Below are 23,816 nucleotides of genomic sequence, written 5' to 3' on the forward strand. Positions count from 1 at the left end.
TCATCGTAGAATTTGGGAATTCGGTTATAGGAACCACGTTCATGCAAGTACAAGTAACTGTATGATTAACTCTGGTACTACTTTGTCTATGTGGAACCTCTGAGTGTTCTGATGTGTAAAAAACTGTCTATATGTTACTGGTGAAGAAATAAACCAACATAACTTTTGAAAATATCCTGAAAAAAAATCACTAACAGCCCTATATGTCCCATAAAACAAAACGGGTAAAGGGTAGAATTAGGCTCAAGAGTTACGATTCCAAAGGAAGACGGGAAGAAATCGTGCACAGTGACGACCTGAAGCGGAAAACTTAAATACACTAAACAAAGACTTTAACTAAAATAGTGTTTATTTCATAGTAAAAATACATCATCCTATGCATACAAGAATTGAGAAAAAGTGAATGCTTAAAAAAGGCGTATAATGTCACAAAGAGAATATTGTGGAATCGAATCATTGTATCCTTCAATGTCCTTTCTAAATGCATGCACTTTCAAGTTTGAAACAAACGTTGACTGGATGTCTTTGTTCACAACACATTTTCAATAACATAAATTCTCCATATTTAGCTCTATTTTGCCATTTGCGATGCAGAAGTGTACAGACTGAGCTTGGCAACAAAACAAAGTGTAGTGCTCTCATAAGAAGCAGCGAGTAGCCTTACCTCTCAGAACCTGTCACAGGTACTCAAACAGACCATCAAAACCGTAACACAGACCCATGCAGTGATACAACCAAACCGACGTGTACAGCGTCACCAATGGATGTGATTATGCAATGTGGTGTGATGGTTGACGTCCACCTCTCAGAACCAGAACTCGGAGACGAAGACATGTACGTTGATGATGTTCTGGCCGGAGTCGCCTTGACTTGTCAGGTTGCGCATGGACAATTTCAGTACTGTAGCAAGTGGACCGATCACAGACTTCACCTGGCGAACAACACCTGAAGGAAACAGAAGACGAGGAAGAAGAAGTGCATCAGTGACAGTGAAGACCACAGATATGTACACAACGCTATAAGGGTTGGCCTCACGGACTTGAGGTATCAGCTGGAACCGTTGGGATGAGCATTCAAAAGTCGTTGGGTGTTATCGAGCCAAACCATCCGGATTGCTTTCCTCCCTCCCACCTTCCACCCTCTCCATGGACGAGAGACACCCTCTATCGTGGTCAAACAGACGGGAGAATCAACCCACTGCAGCAGAGCATTGGCTGAAGGCCCATGGAAGCCATCGGGGGGTGCGCTTTCTAAGTGAACATTACACGGGGCTACAGAAAATGCCAGTGTTTACGCAGGCTGTCTGCAGGCCTCTTCTCCACCGAGGGATTCCAGCTCCGGGCCATTTGAACGACAGCCATCGCCAGAGTGCAGTCTGGCAGCACAATCGCCACGCACCGTCCTCCTATTGCGCCTTCAGCCATCCTTCATCCCCTGTCTTTGTCCCGTTTCCTCTCTCATTCATAAGTGAGTCAGTTACGCTTTAAGTGTGATGACTCATTGGATTTAACTCGACGTGGATCCAAATGACGGACCACCGCCCCAATCGGTCTGAATTATGAGGCTCTTTTCCGTGGTACTTGAAATAAAGCAGTAAAACCCGTTGGTTTGGTGTTCGCCACGGGACAGACGATGATCCATTTTGCACCGTCCGCTGCATCCTTTGGGACCCTGGCATTGCATGATGGCAGATCACCACCAGCCCCCCCCTCCTCCTCCTCCTCCTCCTCCTCCTCCCCCCCACCCACTCATTCTCCTCCTTCTCTTCCTCCCCTCTCTTCCCTTCCTGAGGGGGGGCTGGTGTTTGTGGCACCATCACTGTGGCCCACCAGGGTAAATGAGTCCCATGTGTTTAATGGAGGGGAGCAGTCGCAGTCACGCGATACAGCCATGGAGGCATTCTTCCAAGAATCCATCTTTAAATCTGGAAGAGGCAAGCTATGGAAGCCTGAACTCTCTCTCTCTCTCTCTCTCTCTCTCTCTCTCTCTCTCTCTCTCTCTCTTTGTCCGTCACTTCATTTTGCTCTCTCGTCCCTCTCCAACTCAGATTCCAGGGGATTCCGGCGATAAGCGCGCTGAGGAGTGCGGAATGGGGCCCACGTCAATGTCAGGGTTGCCCCCTTGTTTTGGTGTTTTTGGACTTCTTTGCTTTCACCTAACAGCAGTCAAAAACATTTATAGGTTCAACTGACATGGAAAAAGACATGAAATGATTGTGAGCGTTGCCTTTTTTAACCCTTTTTCAGACATAAGCCAACCGAGATGGCAGGCAACTCAAAGTGAATTGAGAAATTCATGATTTGTCCTAATTTGTTTCAGAAGCTTCAGTGATGGTTTGAGCGAGCACACAATGATGATGAGTAAGATCTTATGGGCCTAAGATGGACCACCGCAAAGACATATGGGATTCAGTCCACATGAAAGAGCTTTCTTTTAATTGTAGGAAGTGTAGCCGAAATCGAACCAGGGCTTAACACTTTATATTCAGTGTCAACTGCAGCTTGCCTTGGAAAATCCTAAAAAGTTAAACAATCTTACCCCTTCCATAAATAACAAAAACACTGAAACCTATCGAGTCTAAACTGAAAACGAATTAGTGCAATGTGCGCAGTGTGTTTGTTTGTGGTCTAATTAGCGAATGCATAGGCCTCATTTGTGATATTCTGGTAGAAAGTCCAATAGCTCCTCCAAATCCGCAAATTCCCTCCAAACGGAAAACTCCCGTATTAAAACGATGCTATGTGGCGGGGTAACAAGCAAAGGAATGTATGGTAACATCAGAAGCATCACGGTCACTGTAAGGATTTGTGGGAACACTTGAATTGTCGAAAGATGTTAGATTCAACTTCCTGCCTTTGTTTAACTCGGTTTTTGCGCAGCCTTGAGTGCGAGGAAAAGAGCTTGAAACTGAAGCCAGTGCGCGTGACCATGATGACTCTTTGTTTCCGTAAGCTTCCCTCCAAGAGCACAGTGGCATCATAGACGAGGGGAAAAGCATCAGCTAACAGCTGGGCCTCAACACACTCACAGTGAACCTGAAGCGAAACTGCACACTCATCTTCAACATTTACCCCGGCCTGTGAGGCAAAACAGGTTGACTTTGATTGGCTCTAAAGCCCTACAGCCGACAATCTGCCCTGTGACTGGACGGCAAGGTCCCGTAATCTGCGGCCTGTAGTCCCCGAGCAGCAGATCCAGTCGTGGTGCCAGAGAGGTTTGTGGTATCTCTCCATCTTAGTGAGGTATCTGCCACAGGGTGCAGAGGTGATTTCCACTGCGACCATCAAACAAACAGCTGTCCCTTCTCCAAAAACAGTCTGCCATACCATAAAGTAGCTTCCAAAGTAAAATAAATAGCCTTAAGTAAATACATAATAGTAGGAGAGAAAGTGCCACAAAACAAAGTCGAGCAAATGCCCAGAGGCATTTATCATCCTTCACGGCCGTGAGCGCCGCGATATTGAAGGGTTACAAGTAAACAGTGCAATTTTTTGGTTTTCTGGTTTCTACAACTCAGCGAGGATGTGTATGAAAAAATCCAAAATGAACGGGTTTAACACACAGAGACAAATGAAAAATATGCCTTGGCCTCACCACAATATCGTATAATGACACACTGGTTGCGGCGCTACGCATGCTCACTGCAGTGAAACCATTGGAGAGAATCCAGGTGCTGCACACAGTTCCAGTATGCAAAGAGGGAAGTGGAAGACATTCTTCTGCACCATTACGGCTGAAAATGTGATGTGTTTTTCATCAAACCGTATCGCTAAATAGCTACAGCATAGCGTTGCGGCCATTGACACAAACGTGCCGGTTATCGGGTTTATTGGTTCTTTTTTAAAAGCCCCAAAACTTCCTCCTCCAGAAAACTCCATAAAAGCGAGGAGACGTGCCAAAATAAAAATGCTAACTCGCTCCCTTGTTACCCCATTAGCAGAGCGACCAATTTCATTTTGATAACCCCTCAGAACGGCAGGAATATAGTCCAAGCTTTACAGACTGAGTGCAGGGGCCCCGATGGGGGCCCTGATCTTCTTACAGCCTGGTCACTGGTGCAGGGACAGCCAGCCAGGTCAGGCTGTCCAAACACAACTCTGACCACTCCAAAGAGGGGGTGGGAGCCCTGCCCACCCCAGCTCCGAAAAGGCCAGCACGCGCGGTTTGATATTTTAAGGTCAATTAACAGCAAGTCATACTTACAGTTCTCTCAAATGGCCCGTGGGTCATCGTTGGACTGTGTCACAAACCGGTTAGTGACATCATTGAGAGGTAGCCAGGGGGGGGGGGGGGGAATCGGTTGGTTCTTTTCTTGGACTTTCTGTTTTAAGCAGTTGTGGGCCAGAGCAGCTGAGATGACATAACATGCTCCATTATCTTCACCACAACCTTTGCACTATACAACAAGTGACCTTTCAACGCTAAGACCCATAACTAAAGAGCGGAAAATAGACTTGACAATGTGGACTAAATGGATGAGATGCGAAGCATGCTGCTTTGTTTGCGTTTTATATTATGTTCACCATCCACATTATAAACAGAGGAAAGTATATTACGATCTTGATAAACTGCTGAAGTACTTCGTTATGGATGAGAAGAGTATTCATTTTTTTGAACTGAGCAATTACCCAAACAAAGTCACAGTATCTTAAAATCCCAGTGCCAGACCGCAAGGAGTAATGCAGAGAATATATTTAAAAGATCATCACCCCGAAGGAAGATAAGTGTATCTAGTAAATTATTGAGACAGTTTTATTGCAAGCATTATTTACTCTAGTGTGTACATACCGGTATAGCTCTGAGCGTGACTTATATGCATCGCTATCTCTTGATCGGCACACTGGTGGTGGAGGACCACCCTAAAAACCGCGCCGTGTGTTTGACTGCGGGGTTGGTGAACGGAGAGAGAGAGAGAGAGAGAGAGAGAGAGAGAGAGAGAGAGAGAGAGAGAGAGAGAGAGAGAGAGAGAGAGAGAGAGAGAGAGAGAGAGAGAGAGAGAGAGAGAGAGACCCTGTTTTGATTAGCCGTACTAATGTCTTGCGGGACAGACAAGGATTCCTCATGGGCTTGGCGCGCTCTGGCGGGGCCCCCGCGGCTGCCACGCCATGACTCATCCGAATGAAAGCCTCTCAGACGTAGAGCGAGTCGTCTGCTTATCTCCGCTGCCGTCCTCCTCCTCCTCCTCCTCCTCCTCCTGCTTCGCCAAGCACGGTCGGGAAGCCGGAGCCGCGAGCCCCACCAGGCTCTGAAGGAGTCACGTCTCACACGGCAGGCTCACATTCCACCAGCCACCGAGGACGACCGCGGCTACCTGCCCCCCCCCCCCCCCCCCCCTCCCACCCGCCTCCTCGTCCATTCATCTACCTGGCTGCCTCTCTGGCTGCCATCCCTTGTGCCAACAGGTAAATGCGAAAGGCATTCATTCGCCGCTCGGGGGAAACAAACCGCAGAGGCACATTTCCACCTGTGTTTCAAAAATGAAAGGCTCCTCCAGAGGCGAGAAGGTGCTTTATTATCTGTTGCTGTCCACATATAAATATCACATGAATCAAAACAAGGGGACCACCAGCGCTTCTCACGGAGGTGAGAGATTGAGCGCTTGCTCCCAGATAAAAGAGCCAGTGTTTTCAGAGAGAGGGCCGTACACCTGCCGACTGCCAGAGTCAATCACCCCTTCCTCAGGCCTAGTCAAACAACCTGTCTGCAATCACACGCGGGAGGGGGGGGGGGGACGACACTGATGCATTCCTCCACTGTTTGTGTTTCCAAATATGTGTATGATGTGCTCACAAATGACGGCTCTGTTGCTGAGGATTGAGTGTCTCGCTCCTGCATACCTGCAGGGATTTTGTGCGGTTGGCCGCCGCGGTGCTACCGTGGTTGTCATGGGAATCTGTTTGTGTTTGATTTGTTCTGATCATGTTTTCCGAGCACCAAGGGCCTGTTATGTTTGCACAGATGCGTGAGGCTGTCAGGGTTGTCTTCCAGATGTGACAGTGCTATGAAAGCTAGTGATGGATGACCAGGAGCTAGGAAAGAGTTCTTCCAATATTTGGCGGGCTCACAGCCTCCGTCTATGTGCCTGTGTGTGTTCACATATGCGTGTGCAACACTATCTGCCTGTGTGTGTGTGTGTGTGCGTGCAGTCGTCTAGGTTTGAAAGAGCGGGCGAGAGAGCGTAACGAAAAAGAGCGCCAGTCAATCAAACCTCTCAAGAATCACTTATTTAAGTAAGTAACGGATTCTGAGGGTTCCTAATTGCCTCTTTTCTCTCTTTCAATAACACAAGCGGTGGCCAAAAACACTTGCGCCACCGGTTCATTAGTGGAGCCTCAATGTCTGCTACTCCTTCAAATCCCACCATGCTTTAACACTGCTGCTGGAGACACTGGAGATACTGGAAACTAAGCTCCTTTAAAGTGACACGTCAGCGAGCCTCGTACAATGGTTGCGCAACAGCAGCGATCGCGGGCCAAAGCACCAGCGGCAAAGCCCACAAAAAAAAAAAAAAAAAACCAAGAGGGCCTTCGCCGCGGGCCGTGGACTCCTCGCTTCACAGCGGGCGGCCCGTCGGCCAAAGGGTTTCCTCTGCACAGGGGGGGGGGCCTCAGTTTGGAAAGGCGATGGGCGAATGGTGCTAACATGCAACGAGCTGCATGCAACGAGCGTCCAATGGGGGTTTTTTTTTGGGAGAGAACCGGCTCCTCACAAACAGGCCTTTTGATGTGGTTCGTCAGTTTAAGTGCTCTAATGCTCGGCGAGACACCGAGGCCTAAAGCGCGGGGGAAACGGAACAATACGTTTAACCACATGAGACAAAGCGCCCGGGATTACTTGGGCGCATGTTCCCCCCCCCCCCTCTCTCTCTTTCCTCTCTCGTTGAATCACAGTCTCTCACTTTGTCTTTTGCTCTCTGGCAATTGAAGTCTCCCTGCCTCCCTCGCAAACACACATGCATACTTGCCCTTGCAAATGAGGACCACCATAAACAGGGAATTTATCACTAAATCCTTTACACACACACACACACACACACAGAGGATATATTACAAAATAAGGCTTATCCGTCCTGCAGAATCACAACTTTGCGCATTCCAGCAAAAACATACTATTATAAGATATTGCAATTTAATTATAGGCGCTCTGGCAGTGAATTATGTCAATTATCGCTGGTTACAAGCGTTTTCCCCCTTTGTGCGTGAATCGGGACGCGTTTGATGAGCACCCGACAACAAAGAAACACTTGCATGCGCCGCCAATCCCAAAACAAATGACGGTTGTGCTCTCCGCCCTCCTCCCCTCTCTCCCTTACATTCCGTCAAGACTCTCTTTGTCCGTCACGCCGAGCAGAAGATGCTGCACTTTCAGCTCTCATGCATGCGTGCAGCAACCATCGCCCCCCCCCCCTCCACAGACTGAAGCATTGAGCGTGGCTTCTCCCCACTCACACTGACACCGATACTGTCGGCTCCTCCTTTTTGCACGCTGGCAGCGGTGAGACAGGTAGTTATAACGAACTGCTTGTCTACTGCAATCACACGTGCATGCGACTACACAAGTTTGGATTCACGCGACTCCATCGTGATCCGCCGGGGATAAGCACGGCCGTAGATAAGTGAATTAAATGGTACTTTGTTTAACCACGAGTCTGTGCACATGCATGCCAAAGATCTGGGTGAGAGAGCCACTCGGAGGACAGCTCTCCAAAGACGCAGACACCACGACCCCCCCCCCCACGAAGATGATGACAGCAACGCCATGCCACAACATTGCCGTGACCATAGCGGATCGTGTCAGATGTACTTTGTGATTTGTGCGCTCTTTGTCTTCTCAATGTGCACACACGTGACTTTGATTTGGGAAAAGAAAGAAAAAAATGACATAAATTCAATGCATTTCAAAATGGATCTCGGGTAGGAAAAAACAGCCCCTTTGTCAAAATGTCAGGGAATTGGGACTCAAACACGGACTCGTTACTTTTCCCGAAACCAAAACCCTTTATTTGAGTAAAATAACAAAATGGCTGTGGGCAAACTAAGGTCCAGGACTATCAGCCCACAGAGAAGACTCCCCAACATGAACTAAAGGACCAACAGGGAGACGGGAGGGACACACCTGGTTTAAATACACTGGGAAGGTGCAGTTGATTGGACGCAGGAGGAAACAATCAAGGACACGGCAGACAGTCACACTCACGGGGGAAAATACGGGAAAGGCACCCGCAGCGTGACACAAAAAGGAAAATGCAAAGTTGGAAAAAAGCTGCCCGTTTGATGCATTCAAATCCCACGACGTACAGAACCAGGTCGAACTCCTGCACTCACCCACAAACAGTCCGTTCTCCACCCGCTTGATGATGTCGAAGGCGTCGTCCACATTGCCCTCCAGGATGTCAAACTTGACGTCGTAACTGCCTAAGCGATAGGACCCGTAGGCCGGCACCGTGGTCCTCAGGAAGACTATCTCTGTTGGGAGGTAACAATGAGACACAAGAGGCTTCAGTAGCTTAAACCCTGGTAATCACTTGCACCGCCGAGACAATTCAAACTCATTTTCTTTCCTTTTTTTAATTTCAAAGTGAAAAACAATAAAATTGGAGATGGAAATGTCTACGTTTATTTTAGGGTCACAGGGAGGTTGAGGGCTTTCAATGGCCTCAAAGCCTTTTTAGACCTCGAATCCGAGCTCACGAGGAGTGACGTGGGCCCGGCTCCTCGTGGCGTTCAGCATCACCGTGTCTGAAGCATGCGTCGCATGTCAGCCACTAGATACTTGAGCGAGCTGTCACTGCCTGCGAGTGATTACCGGGGTTACTCACATCCAAACAGCGTGCCACTTATTCTCTGGTGTGGGCCAGCCGAGCCCGGAATGCACATTGTGGAATAACTCATTTGGGGGTCAGAGGTAGTCATATGGATTCTGATCGCTGCAAGTAAAACGCATTTGATGGGAGCTTGGAGATTAAAGGGGCGATGAAGTGGAACTAAAGAGAAAAAAAAAAAGGAATGTGGACCACGTTGACCCACAAAAAAAATCCATCCATTACGGGCCTCTCTGTGGTTCGTGAAAATGTAAAATGCATTTTTAAACAACCTTGAAAACTTCAGATCAAACACTTTGGGAAATACATGAATGTGCTTCCTGGTCAATCATCTTATGTGATGATCAATATACTCATATTTATAGCCCATACTTATAGCCCTACAGTCATTGTGACCCTAAAGCCCTCAGCCAAGCTTTTCTTAGCTTAGTATAAAGGCTGGAAACGGTGAGAAATAGCTGCCCTGTCCATAAGGGGAAAAAGGCAAAGATAATACACACAATTCCAACTTTTGGGTTTTGTTTTAAACCAACTCTGGTGCTGCTGGCACCGGAGGCTTTATTACCTTTGGACAGAGCCGGCTACTGTATCAGTTTCCCCTTTCGGAGCTTTACGATATGATAAACTAACCGTCCACTGGCTAAATCTCCATAATTATCCTACAAATATGAGAGTGGTATCCTACCATCCAACTGTTGGGAAAAGTGTTGTAACTGTTGCACTTAAACATAATCCAACATTTCTCCTTTGTGGGTTTCAAACCTCTTTGTTAACCAACACGTGCGTTGACCCGAAAACCTACCCTCTGGCCTCGTGAACTCTCTGAAGGTGGGCAAGGAGATGAAGGTGTGGGACACGGAGTGCATGGGGTCCAGGACGCAGGCGACGTCGTTGGGTTGACAGGACTTTATGCAGCGGATGGTGTCGGAGCGCTGAAGCCTCGCCGCTCTGAGAGGAAGGGAACAGACAGTTGAAATAAAAAAAAATAAAAAAAGAGAAAACACAAACACACCCACGCCCTCCGACCTTTATGCAACGTCTATATAAAGACCAGAGAGTCAACCGCCCTTTGATTTCCCAAAGCGCACAATGACAGGGCATCCTTTGGGGGGGGGGGGGGGCGTCCCACTGCGCAATCGAGAGCTCAGCATGACAACTACGGCGGCCGCTACAGCTGGGATCCTGGATATAGCACTCGGCATCAAAAACAAACGTGTTCTGTGTGGTCTGGAAGAATAATAAACCAACAATGGCCATGGCTCATGCCGTATGGCCCCCAGCGAGGGGGGGGGGGAGAGACCGGCGCTGCCCGTCGGTGCTTCTCTCAAAGCACTATTTCAAGATGTGTGGGAATTTGAATTACTACACCCAGGGAATGATCCACAACCTGCTCGGGAAAATATTTGGATTTTGCTGAGCATCCCCGGCTTCACATCAGATAATCTCTCCAGGAGGATTTATTGGGCGAGGGAGTGTTCTAAAAGACTCCTAAATTGTGAGCAACATGACTAGACAACTCCCCGGCCTCTCCCCAGGGCTGCTCTCATCCTATTATTTAGGGCTTTGTTTATTCCACAGGCTAATCGGTGACAGGTCGTAGGGAATGGAGGGCCTCCGCCGGCCCCTGAGGCTAACGCCACCCCAAGCATTCCCATTCACTACCTGTCTGCCACGTGAAGGGCTTTGAGGAAAGGCCCCTAACCTCACGAATCAAAGAGTTTGTCTTTGAAACAATGAGATACTTGTGACTTGACTTCGACGTCAAAGATGTTTGAATCCAAGCTCGGTTTTTCAAACAAAGGAGACGAGTCCGTACACGGTTATATTGGGTTATGAAAACAGCCGGGTTGCCATGTGTATAAGGCCGGTTAATGTGCGTGGCAGCTATAGAGCCGCATTGTGAGTCATGGGCCGTGGATCTCTGTGCGCTCCTCGGGGGACCTATAGGGCGGCGGCCCAAAGCCCGGGCCCCCGGCTTGGGTTGCACGGCTCCTTCCGTGGAGAGTGAGGGGAGAAGCCCCTGACGAAAAAGTCAAGCCACCGCTGGGTAGGGGCTTGTAATTTGCAATTAGCGGGTGGGTCCAAGTTGGCCTTGGCCTATGCCAAACCCACAAAATGTTCTCTTAGTTTATAATACCACGGCCTGAGCTGCAGAAAGACCCGAGCGGGGCTCTAGAGGACGAGGTGAAAGCTCTGATGGGATAGAGAGCACATTTATGACACTATAGCGATCCGGGGGTCAACTGCCCTCTTTAGAGCCGGCGCAGCGACTGGAGCTAATTTCAGCTTCGGTGCTAATGAATATTTCTGCATGCTGATTGGCCTTCATTGTTGTGCATGTTTACTTGTGCATGTGTGCCTTTGTACATTCCAACATGCTTGTGTGTGTGTGTTCGTGTGCATGCGCATGCACAAGTGAACAGTCTTTTTCATCTGCTTCATGCGTCACGTGTCCCAGTTCAGGAGAAAACCCCAATACTTTCAAACCAGAAAGAAAAACACACTGTTTGGATGAAAGTCCTCTGGTCAAGCTTAGGGCATTTTTTTTTTTTTTTGGTAATTATTATTTATAGTCGGCACATTGATAACGACCCAACACAAACACGGCAGGGCATCATTCATTCTGTGCGCGGTGATGTTGCTGCGCCACAAATTGTTCAGACCACCGGCCAGAGCCCAGAGCCCCATAACTCAATGTCAAAGGGGAGGAAAAAAAACCCTTCTGCACACCACTATGTTCTTATTTTAAGGATATCCCCAATAGGGACCAAGTGCATCCTTACTGGGCCCAACAGCTCAGGAGGAACCTAGGACATCTGAATTTACAGTTATTATGAGCCGCAGCCCTCGGGGCAGCAGCTTCACAGCATGTCAAACTATTTATACTTGCTCCTGCTGGTGCACATTTCCCTTCTCCTTTGCCACTGCATCCCATCGCGTGTCACTTACTCAGCCTTCATTTGGATTATCTGTCTGCTTTGGGGTTTACACCCGCGGTATGCAGTGGAAATCTGTGCATTTCACATTAAGCCTGCAGTGTAATGGGAGCTAAAGACATGTGCATGAAAATAACTGCCACAGAAAGACATATTTGCGGTGCAAGGTAACTGATGTTTGGGAAATGTAACAATGCATTAAGAGGAAAGGTCTGGCTCTTTGGAGGTGAAGAATTACTTTATGGACTTAATAAATGGTAAAGTTGGACAAAAAGGCTTATATAACTGAAGGGTATGATTTATCGATGGGATATTTGACTTGTATTGTTTCTTGGCTGATGTAAAATACAGGAGTTCTTGGTTTAACAAAGGTTACTGATGCAGGAAGGTTTTATAACCACCCGGGGAGAAAAATAAGCTGTTGTTTCATTACTTTTCAAATATCTTGTTTATGGACACATGAAGTTGGGGATGTTTGACTAAATATATACAAAAATAATAGTAACTATGAAGCTATGTGAGGAAGTCGCACAGCCTCCATCTGTGATTTGGCCTCACATTCCAGCTGCTCCCTTTGCTGCATTTGATTAAACCGCACAATGCACCATTATCAAGAACTGTATTTGACTTGAACATGTGTTATTCCTATTTCAATTTTAATAGAAAACTGTTCATCCAAGACATAAACCATAAAATACTGCAAAATGTCAGACTTTATCATGCAACCATCCTCAAATTACACTTAGTTAAAGGCAGACTTGGGTCGTTACCATTTTATGATTTACCCTGACCTAGAACGCCACCTAGCGGCTAACACATTACCTCTAAGAAGGAAAAATGTACTGAGACCTAATTCATAATGGTCCTTAAAAAGTTGATTGTGTAAAATACCACATAATATACTATCAAACTGTGCTTTTTTTCTTCTCACAGTGTCTGCTATATTCTTCTTTCATGTGCACTCTTAAAAAATGATGCGCCATTTTAATCCCGTTGCTGTGAAATGCTGGATGACGGCGCAGAAGTGACACGAAGGGGTAGAGGTGCGACTACATTTTAAAAATGAACTTCCATGAACTGAAAACACAATGGGAGAGGTTAAAAGTTAAAAGATTGAAAAACGACCACCAGGCCAGATAACGCCGTGGTAGCAAGAGGTATCCACGCCCTACAAGCATTTCCCGCTTTATCATCTATTTTACTGTAAATGGGACCAGAATTTACTAAATCAACATCATGCCGTATTGAAGAAGACTTGCGATTGAGGCCATAAACTCATGCTTACAATGTTGAAAGGGGGCAATATCCTGGCTGGCTTTTAGAAAGAAAATAACATAATGCACAGATACTGTAGGAAGGACCACATGGGGTCATTGGGGGCCTTCAGTTTATTTTACCCGCAAGACCTTAAAGCTGCTTCATCAGGCCATGAGTCAATGCAGCGTACCAATATTTGAAGACGTGCAGTAACCTTTTAAATTAAAGAACAATCTTCGGCAGTAAAGATGAATTTAAGTCTAATAGCAATACTTATTTGGAAACCATAATATATATTCGTATACTTCTCAGGATACATCGATGCGGTATATGCCACATAAAGATGCGCTGCAGCGGGTGATGAACCTTCTTTCTGTTTAAAATGGCACGTCCTTTTTAAGAGTGCAGTTACTTGCGCAACCCCCCCCCGATGGAACTTCTGTGTTTGTTGTTTATTCTAGTAAGGGGTTGTAAGGCAGTCTGGGCTCCTCCTGGGTAACAAACACCAGCACTTTAGCCAGGTATATGCTGAGCGTGCCGTAGCGACGCAGCCTCAGCTCCAGAGACAGCTCAAAGTCCTGCGCCTTGTTGATGAGCTTCGCCACCGACATCACGCCGCCGCCGGCCACCTGCTCCGTCAGGAAGAAACCGCCCTCGTTGCCGGCGGTGATGACAATCTGGATGTCATCGCCGGCCACGGTGTGAGTGGGGCCCATGCGGAAGATGTTGGTGAAGACGGGAATGTTGGTGGGGAAGGTGAGGTGGTAGTAGGTTATTCTCAGGGGCATGGCCAGGCACTCGACAGAATCATTGCAAAGCAAGCGTTCACATCGACTGCAAAGAGAGAAGGGTGGGGGGGGGGGGGGGGGGGGCGGGTTGGGACACGACACAACAAACAAGGCACAGAGAGAAGGAGAGAGAGAGAGAGAGAGAGTTGTAAGTTCACTTTGACGTGCATGGCATGCAAGTGGAAGGAACATCCGTCTCTGCAGCACAACACTTCACAGGCCGGTCATGGTGGGATCGTGCAAGAAGTTCTTCACCTGTGCCTGCAGAGGTTATGCACAGCCTCTGATCACCATGGAGCTAATGAGAATGTGCCCATTCTACAACACGAGAGAGAACATGCTCACGGACGTTTCTCCTCCGAGGTCAACCCCGGCATTGAGAGCACTGGACATGCAGAGCCTTGAATTAAATACAGGAAAAAAAAGCTTGGGGTGGGATGGCCAATCAAACCTGACCGCTCGGAACGTGGAACTCGCTCACTCGCGGGTGTTTGTCCGTGGGTTTTTTTTCGCGTTTATTCATTTTCACATTTCCATGAGCGCGCTCTCTGTAAAGAAGAGTGTCGTCTTCGGCGACGACGCGCGCAGAACCCGGTACACTTACGTCTCTCCAACGTGCCGGTAGTTGTTTGGACAATCGAAGGACAAGCATCTGAATCCTCCCTGCACATTAAAGCAGCTCTGATTCACCGTGCACGTGTGTGTTCCTGTGACGCATTCATCAACATCTGGGAACAAAAAGAACAATTTTTCAAAAAACATCCCCCAAAAAGTAACCCGGGACGGGAACACGCCCCCACGCGTGTAGGATAGTTTACCCTGGCAGCTGCGCCCATTGGGTGCCACGGTGTAGCCGCTGAGCGGACAGGAGCAGTGGAAGCTGCCCGGGGTGTTGAGACAGCGGTAAGAGCAAATATGACCTCCGGTCGGCAAGGCACACTCATCTATATCTAAAAGGGGCACAGAATCAATTACATTTATTAAGTAAAATATTATTGATATTTTGTCACTCAAACTGACCCTTCATGTTAACCCCCATTGTTGAAACCAGCTCGAAAATTTCATATCAAACATACATTTAAGAAATCTGTTAAATTGGTTCCACTTTACCTTCGCACGTCGTTCCATCCATGTCACTGAGCTGGTAGCCACGGCGACAGTAGCACTGGTAGGAGCCGTACACGTTGGCGCACTCCTGACTGCACGGGTTGCTCTCGCACTCATTCAAGTCTGCGCAGAGGGGAGATGGTGACGGAGCATTGTGGACACCTCGCCCCTTTGAGGACTCCCGAAAAGCATGAATCCCTTTTCTATACTACATAGACGACAACGTAAACAGTTACTTAGTTGAAATTTTTGCCTCACCGTCACAATTCCTTTTGTCAGCGGCTAGCCTGAAGCCGGTGGTGCAGCTGCACTTGTAGGATCCCAGAACGTTGTCGCACTTATGAGCACACAGGCGGCCGGGGTAGTGCCTGCATTCGTTGATATCTAAAAACCGAAGCACAAACACGCCTGACTATGCGAGACTGGCAACTCGTCGCCGTCTTCTCCGCTCGGACGCCCGAGCGGGATGGAGCCGGCGCCTCACCCTCGCACAGACGGGCGATGCTGTTGAAGACGTAGCCGGCCTCGCACTCGCAGCGGTACGAGCCCACCAGGTTGATGCAGCCGTGGCCTGCGCAGACCCTTTCGGGGCCTTTGCACTCGTCGATGTCTGTGGGAGGGGAAGCGAAAAGGCAACGCCGTGGTTACGCACGTGGGGGGACGGGTCCTTTGCGATGCCTCGCTACCTTCGTGAATGGGTGGGTGCGTGGGGCGGGGGGGGGGGGGGGTTTCTCTCGGGCCCGTACCTACGCAGCGCGTGCCTTCCTCGTTCAGGTGGTACCCTCGGCCGCAGTTGACGGAGTTCCTCTGGCAGCTGTAGGAGCCGACGGTGTTGATGCAGATCTGCCCGCGGTGGCAGGGGCCCGTCTGGCTTATGCATTCATTGATGTCTGTTAACACACATGACAGTTCCAGATCGTGACACTGCCATCTTAGTCCACCTCATAGTATGACCGGATATACTCATATTGCAGCTGGGGTCACGGGCTGTTGTAGGCGCGTGGCGCATACCGATGCAGTTGCCGAGGGCGTCCTGGATGAAGCCGGGCCCACACTTGACCTTGGGGAGACAACGGAACGACCCCTGGGTGTTTTGGCACTCGAGCCCCTGGCCACAGTTGTGGATGTCAGCCTCGCACTCATCGATGTCTGGATGGAGAAAGCACATTGCAGAATTGCGATTAAACAAACACAGGACAGGCATGCGGGAACCGAGGCGAGTGGCCTGACCTTTGCAGTTGTTGTCGTCGGTGAGTTCATAGCCGGTACCACAGCTGACCTCTCTCTGGCAACGGAAAGAACCCTGTGTGTTGATACAGCGCTCTCCTCCGCGACAGTTGCTAGTTCCCAACAAGCACTCGTTGATATCTGAGAGCAGAGGTTTGGGCTGGACATGTTATTTATTGCGGTTTTTCTGGTACGCGAACACAAGTATTGTGTGAGCTCTGATTCCTCCGCCGCGCAAATTGGAACATTTAAAGTCAGAGAGGGGCAGGAGTGCCACCTACCCTCGCAGCTCCTTGCATCTGGCTTGAGTTTGTAGCCTTTGAAGCAGGTACACGTGCCATTGCCCACACATTCATGAGCACATTTCCCTATAAAAGCAACACAAACATGTTAGCTGTGCAAGCGCAGCGTTTGCATGATGGCATCAGTTAGGTGTTGTTTAGTGACATATTGAACCCTACCTTTGCACTGGTCACTTAATTCTGAATCTCCATTATTGGTGTTTTCATCGTTTGCTACTGCATGAAAGAAAAAAAGAAACAATTGTACACATCTTAACATATATCTTAAGGAACAAAGACATTTGTTTTACGCAGAATGACTGCAAACTACCAAAACCCCAAAGCACTGCTGGAAAATCTAGGTTATTATAAGTTATACACACTTCTTTTGGGTGTTTACTTGTACCTCCAACAGGGGGCAGTGTGGGCTTATGTTTGACAATCCCACCCTGAAATTTTCATCATTTCTAAGATCATCCTTGTATATTTTTAGATATTTTATATGTTTGAGTGCACGTTTTCCCTCAAGGCATCTGATTTCATAACCTAATACGAGTGACCCGCTTTGATGCAAACAAACTTTTTCACCACCCACATTCAGTTTTTGGTGCGTCTGTGGTCGGTTCTTCTGGGGCTCCATTGGAGCAGCAGGCCCGGGACACCAGGCTACACTGGTAGCCCACAGACAGGTCCTGGTCACAGGGTAGATTCTTGGCTTGTGTCGCCATCCCCAGAAGGCAACAGTCGCAGCACATCTGCAGAACACAGAGAAGAACGGCCATGAGCTGTGCTGCTGCGCAATGCCGACTTAAGGAGAGGAAAACACTATTTCACACAGCCGGCAAATAATCTCTCTTTTGCACCACGGGGAAGTGAAAAAAACAAAATGTGGTATGAGGTGGAAAGAAGAAAAAAATAAAGGAGGCTGATTGAGCGACTGGCTTTAGACAGACCTATGAAAAGCCGTGAAGACGGACAGGGAGACAGTGATGAAATGACATCATCCCCTCTGCCTCAAGCAGGCTCCCATCAATCACCACGGCAGCCCGCGCTAATGTCAGTCGGGGGGTGGGGGGGTGGGGGGATGGAAAGGTGCAGCGCGTGGGGGAAGGGTGTGTTTGTGCTTCATTTTGGGCATTAAGAGTGGGCTATATGTGGGCTGGAGGTGGTGATAGCACGACCGGGAACACGCCGGTTTGTTTTCCCGCAGCTCCCAGGTGGCCCAAATAAGAGCTAATAGAACTCGCATCATAAAACATTTTGACCCGGGGCTCGGCGTTTCTAAGAAAATTCTTCGACGCACGTACTTTTTGGCTTTCTTGACGAGAGATATACGAGCAGCTTGAGATCGGGATCAAGCTGCAGACAGATAGCTAGAACAAGGGGGGGGAAATAAGCTAACCTGGGTCTGTCCAAAGGTATCAGCGTTCTAGCATCTGCAACGCTCTCTAACATCTCTTAAAGGGAGAATATGTGCCGCCATATTTCTTCCAGTGATTTTGATCTACATTCATTTATTTAGCTGGGACAGTGCACATTGACGCACCATTTCAGGTTCCAACCTAATGTACCAGAGTTAGCTCGAAAAAAATGCATAAATACATCACAACAGTGGCAGGTTTATGAAGACATTGAGGGCATAGAGAGGAGGTGGTGTCGCACTGGGACACACCGGGTCGACCAAATCCAAACATAAGAAAAGGCTGAAAGGTGTTTGGACGTGAGCCTGCAGAAGATTCTGGAGTCGGAGTTGAATTTATATTCTATCTGACAGCAACAAGCTCCATTCCTCCCTGGAGCGACATGCCTCATCCTGCTCACAGCGCACTCTCACACACACACACACACACAAATGCACATCATCGCTCATCATCGCTCATCAATCACTTCGGCATCGGGGGGGGTTGTGCGGCGCACTTATTCGTTGCAAAGGGACTCTTTTCAGGGCGCGCTGTGGCGCGCGTGTGCGCACAATGGCGGACGCACCTTTGTCGCCTTGGTCTCGCAGGTGTTGGTGAACAACGCGTCGCAGGCCCCTTGTTCTTTGGCCACGTTGATGCCGGTGTTGCACATGTTATCCTCGAGCACGGTGACGCAGCACTGCTCCTGCACGATCCTGTCGGCGAGGAGACAAAAATAAAACACAGGAAACGCCTGGTGGTGCATGTGCAGTCTCCTCGGCGTGCAATGCAACTCTTCCGTTACGTGTAGCTCATTGAATTCAGCCCAGAGGCCAGCCTGGTGGGGATTTCGAAGTTGACAAACCAAAAATATGTGAATGAGGGGGGGGTTTAAGGAAGTCCCTCGTGGATTCCAAGAAGGGCACCGGACGTTCATGGAGTTTCGCAATGCTGACATGGATGGCCTTAAACTGGGTTGAACCGTGGGGTTAAATCAACATTTCAGTCCCAAAGTGAACATTTGTCCTCCTCTGCTTGTTTGTAGTCAGGGTGGGATCGTGGTCTCTTAAAGAATGGATCTTGTTATAGTATCAGTCAAACAAAACAGCCCTTTGCTGCATGCTGCGTCCCGTAAGAACGGAGAAAAGTTGACCACTAATTCGGTTGGCTGAGTGCTGCCATTGCGACCAGAATCCGACATCTACTTCCTCAACGATTTATTACGTAAAGTGAGAAACCCTTTATAAAATATCCACCTCTGCTGGGATACAATGTTTTAAATTACTCTGAAGGGTGTCGAAAGCAATGTCTGGAGCAGTCGCGACCTCTGATCAAACTATCAGTGACTTAATGTTTCTGTTTTGATCAGATTTCATTGCGTTGTCTGACATTGCTTTATGTGCCCTCCAATCAGGTGGAGGGGGGGGGGGGGTTGTTGCTTTCTGGTCTGGTCTGGATTTTACGAGACAGAAGGCATAAAACGCCACCCCCCCCTCACCTTGCTTCGCTCATTCACTCAGAAACCTCTTTCCAAATGAACTGTTGAAGATCTCAAATTCTCATGAAGACGCACGCTCCTGCAGAACCTTTTAAGGGCACAGTGGTGTCCTGTTTTTCTTTTCTCTTCTCTTCTCCCCCTCCTTTTCTTTCGTACTTTTGCTTTGGTGTCTGAAGCAATCGTTCACATTTCCAGTTATTGCCTCTGTGTCGTGTTTCCCCTCTAAGGTATTTCCTGGGGTTTTGAAACAGCAACTTTTCTGACTCCCATTCACCTTTTTCTCCTCCACACAAATCCCCCAGAAAACCCATATACTATCATTTAGACACATTTGGGATCTCTCGTGGGTGGCCTAAAGTAAACGCGTTTGCCATCAGAAGCCGATTTTCACGGCTTATGGTACCCTGAACCCGTGGCAGCGCACCCTCTAGGGTTACAAAGCAGTACCCGTTATTATCTCATCACTATTAGCGTTTCCTGCTCTCACGTGGAGTGAATAATGTGCACGGAGATTCCCGGGGGAGTAAGGCAGAGCGACCTCCTATTGAGGCACTGCGGCGCATCCCGTGCATGATGCCGGCCAAACACGTCCGTGCCAATACTGCAGGAGCTTCTGAGGCGCCGATAGAAAATGTGGCACAGGGCACGGCAGTCAATGGCTTCTAACTCCTACATTTGAGATTTTTTGACAGCAAAGTAGCAGAAGGCCCCCGCTCACCTGCACGTGATCCACTCGGAGATCAGAGGGAGGGACGCACAGTCTTGGTTGTCCTTGCCACGCTCTCGGCCATCTTTACAGCAGTCTTCTAAGGAGATCTGCCCGGCACCTGTGAAGGTTCAAGCCAAAGGTGTGTTTGTGTGAAGGCGAGGGTTAGTTTGTTCACACCCCCTTTCACCTCGCACTGTCAAGCGGTCGTTTTTTTTTTTCTTCATCTGGCTTTGTCTGCTTTGTGGCAGGGAGGGAAGCCCTGCCGACGTTATCACGGCAGGAGATCGGACCCCAGATGGAACGCTGCCGCATCGGCAACTTATCACACGTGCCTGTAAAACTCACAAGGTGGTTAACTGGAATGCTTTAAAGACGGTTTCATAGCCTTTAAGAAGATCCTGACTGAGCCTTTGAGGTGACATACGTAAGAAATGACCAGGATTTTTTTATTTTCATATTATTGATAGAAGATAAGGAGGGTGGCGAAAAAGGCCACCAGAAGTAAACAAGTCAACATTACTGCAACCACCCAAAATGGGTAAACTATGTTTCTTTTGACAATGGTGTTTAGGAGTTCAGGAAGACGTTCTTAAGGGTTAGGGTTCCCTAAAAAAAAGTTTAGCTTAGTGAGCACTGCTAAGCTAGCGTCAATGTGGGGTGGAACATAAATGCAGTTTCACCATCATTGTCAGATATAAATTTCACTTGAGCAGCATGATGACCACAAAAGGCATCACAAACAGCGCACATCCACTTGTAATATTAAGTTTTTGTTTGGTATTCTCCAGTTTTGGAGGAGGAGACTTGATCCCAGATCACCAAGACATTTAACTGGAATTTAGGCCATACCTAATACTTTTTTACTTTAAGCAGTATTGAACTGCCAAACACCGCTGATTACTGATTACTTTCGATTATAATGATCACATTTGGAGATCTAACCCAAACCGAAAAGGATATTACCATTGACCAATGCGGCCAGTTACATAGCCTTCTCTAAAAAATGTGCCAATTTAAATAGACGGGACTTTTTTGCTTTTGTTTTGTTGGAATAAAACCAACTTTGTGGCGATGCGACTGTTTATTTGCGTGGATTAAAGAGGGTGGAATGCCTCAACTCTGTAAACAACCAAACGCCCCAATCCCATCATGTGCATTCAGTGGCCTGTGGTTTGTTTGATTTGCCAAACGTGTAATAGCTTTGCCGCTTAAGACTTTTTTTTCCTCCTTTGGCCTAAACCAGCAACAGTGTGCCAAACGGTTATTACCAATAAGTCCCGTGAGATCAAACAAAACAACAAAAGAGATAACAAACTCAGTCCGTGAAATTCATTTGTCCAACCTATTACGCTGGAAAAAAGTGTTGCTGGTGAGTAATTGAATGCTCTGTATTATTGGAAATAGGGATTGTGAAATGCTCTGATCAAGTCCATATGTTGGAGACACAGCATCTGGTGTCAACAGTCTGGAAAGAGTCGACCTATTCAGATAATCAGTTAAATTACGTTGGGCGGACAAGTGTCTGAAATAACAACCCTCAGTTTTATACATTTGCTTCTTTATTCCAGAGTGTTAGCAGTAAATTAAAGACAAAACACAAGCCAGAATAGTCCTCATCAAACCACCTTTCTGCATTGATCAACTGAAACAAAACATTGAAGGTATTGCAACCAAACCCTCAGGTTTCTCTTAATAGTTTGCAGGGTTCTATTAACCCATTTCACAAAGATTAGGCTGGCAGAATATGAGTGAATATGGACAGCGGATTTATCACTAGGCAACCAGCTGACTCACTAATGACTTCTGGAAGTCTGGCACATCCCAGGATCTTCTGGCCAGTGACCCTTGCAGCAGCTGGATGAAATGAGATGGCCTTTTAAAAGCTTTTCTCGTGGGCCCTCTCAAAGTCTCCCTATCTGCCTCTGAGTGCTAAGGACCTCTGTCTGCTGCAAAAGAACAAAACAACGTCATGTCCTAGTGACATTAATGCCTCGTGCGAAGGTTCGTCCTTTAATGGAAGTAGGTCTTGTTTTAATGACAGTTGGTCTCACAGCTCTATCCGAGAGGTTTTCTCTCCCACAGCGGCCCTCGGCTGACATCTAACCCCAACCGACGAGGCTCCACAGTCATTCCAACACCACCGCTGTCTGCTACTCTCAAACCCAAATCGAGAGACCAGAAGCCTTAAAAAACGAAACAAACCAGGCGCTCCGCCTCCCCCCCCGAGACGCAGTCTGCCTCGGTCTCTGTGATGCAATGTCTTTTCTGGAGCTGATTTACATCTTGGATGACGGCGCTGGTTGCGAGGGCCGTTCTGGCAGAGCGGCACATGAGGAGTGCGTCTAGACGCCTCGCGTAAACAGGGCTTAATGATCCCACCGGGCCAGAGCAGTCTGCTGGAGCCACGCATCCCAACAGCTGAAAGCACGCCGTTCGCAGGCTGCAACCCGGGCAGTTTTAGCTGAATCTAAAAGGCTCTTTAAACTCTTGGCTACGTTTTATTTATTTTTTCCGGAGTTTTGGTTGAGTCGCTGGTCGAGCTGATGGCTGAGTGGATTTCACTCCAAACTGACCCGTGACACACAACCCCCCCCCCCTGCAGAGCTTTGAGAAAAGTGGCCCTGCTGACTGTGAAAGTGGCCCCATGTGTGAGCAGGGAACCACGAGCTTTCGGATAGGTCTGAATCTGGTGAGACGCTTGGTCGTTCTAACACAGCTCCACAACATACCAGGGCACTTGGCGTCTGACTTGCAAGTACCAGAAACCAGGTCAGGGAGAACTGCTGTGAAACCCCCCCCCCAATGTCACGCCACATAGTCTTTTATAACTGTATGCATATAAATGATCTATAGAGTTTGTAATATGCAAAGAACGAAGGGGTCAAAGACACTGTTTCACTCATAGACATGACATTTTCAACTGTGTGACAATGCAAAGATAAAAACATGGCCTTATAAAACCCTCAATATCAGCAACTTCATTGTAGGTATGGATGTAATATTTTAAATAATGGGAGGATTTGAACCCTCCTTAATTTCAATACCCCCCCCCCCCCCCCCCAGTGCAAACCCTTTGAAGCACCCATGCATTGTGAGCTGTGCTTCCATCACATGCCCCAACTAGTCCTCTGCCTCTTTGTCTTTTACCACTTGAGTTCTTACTGGAAACTAAACACCACGCGCGCACCCCCCCCACACACCCACATCAGCACGCGTTCTTCATGCCGGAGCAGGGGACTTTTCCTCGGGAAGGTGAACTTACCTTGGCCCAGGAGAAGTCCGAACAGAGAGCCCAGCACCAGCAGCAGCAGCGCGCACGGACCCATTGAGAGAATGAGAAGAGACGCCCCGGGGACGCGGAGACACGAGACCAAAGGCAAACGCGTCCGATCGGTTTATCCCGCGGGACGTGGGGGGAGGACAAGCGGCGGTGCTCCTTCCTGTGCGGGGTGAAGCGGTGATGGGAGCGGAGTGAGGCGCGTGAGGAGTGAGCGGCCGGTTATGACACCGCGAGGGGCGGGCGGACAGGGGGCTTATTTCTAATCAAATACGGTAACCGTTTCTTTTTGTTTTTTCGGGGGGTTTTTTGTTTTCTGTACAGCCTCTAGATGAAAGCTGTTAACCCTTCAGCGCATTTTATTACGATTAAAAATATTCTTCGACTGTGTAGAACTCTGAAAAGCAGTTTATTGATGTAAATTATAACCCTTACAGGACTACTTATACAGGAGGCCTGACCTTGTAAAGTGTTTTATATAAGTGACACATTGGAAAGTATAAGACCTGAACTGC

General features: G+C 48.2%; 1 protein-coding gene across 2 annotated transcripts; it reads right to left on the bottom strand.

Annotated features, from left to right (window-relative positions):
* Positions 1-324: 324 nt before the first annotated feature.
* On the bottom strand, positions 325-23,517 carry fbln1 (fibulin 1). 2 transcript variants are annotated; one of them, XM_037452269.2, is made up of 17 exons: positions 23,287-23,516; positions 20,034-20,142; positions 18,404-18,533; positions 17,013-17,172; positions 16,598-16,654; positions 16,418-16,504; positions 16,140-16,277; positions 15,921-16,058; positions 15,656-15,799; positions 15,394-15,519; positions 15,168-15,293; positions 14,913-15,032; positions 14,621-14,752; positions 14,407-14,530; positions 9,624-9,769; positions 8,325-8,465; positions 325-945 (listed from the first exon to the last, which is right to left on the bottom strand). In XM_037452269.2, the coding sequence occupies exons 1-17, from the start codon at positions 23,348-23,350 to the stop codon at positions 806-808; spliced, it is 2,082 nt and encodes a 693-aa protein (XP_037308166.2). In that variant the 5' UTR covers positions 23,351-23,516; the 3' UTR covers positions 325-805. The 2 variants fall into 2 exon arrangements, with proteins under 2 accessions (XP_037308166.2, XP_037308167.2); XM_037452270.2 differs by lacking the exons at positions 325-945; positions 8,325-8,465; positions 9,624-9,769 and adding an exon at positions 10,156-13,848 and having other exon boundaries at positions 23,287-23,517.
* Positions 23,518-23,816: the final 299 nt, after the last annotated feature.

Source organism: Pungitius pungitius, chromosome 6 (assembly GCF_949316345.1).
Source record: "Pungitius pungitius chromosome 6, fPunPun2.1, whole genome shotgun sequence".
Classification (NCBI taxonomy): Eukaryota; Metazoa; Chordata; class Actinopteri; order Perciformes; family Gasterosteidae; genus Pungitius; species Pungitius pungitius.

What these genes read in the sequence shown, in the direction of transcription:
- fbln1 (XM_037452269.2), bottom strand. Translation starts at nt 23,350, where the DNA reads ATGGGTCCGTGCGCGCTGCTGCTGCTGGTGCTGGGCTCTCTGTTCGGA. An exon ending in ATTAAGTGACCAGTGCAAAG is followed by an intron (nt 16,505 to 16,597) that starts GTAGGGTTCAAT and finishes TTGCTTTTATAG; the next exon opens with GGAAATGTGCTCATGAATGT. An exon ending in CATCGCCCGTCTGTGCGAGG is followed by an intron (nt 15,294 to 15,393) that starts GTGAGGCGCCGG and finishes TTCGGTTTTTAG; the next exon opens with ATATCAACGAATGCAGGCAC.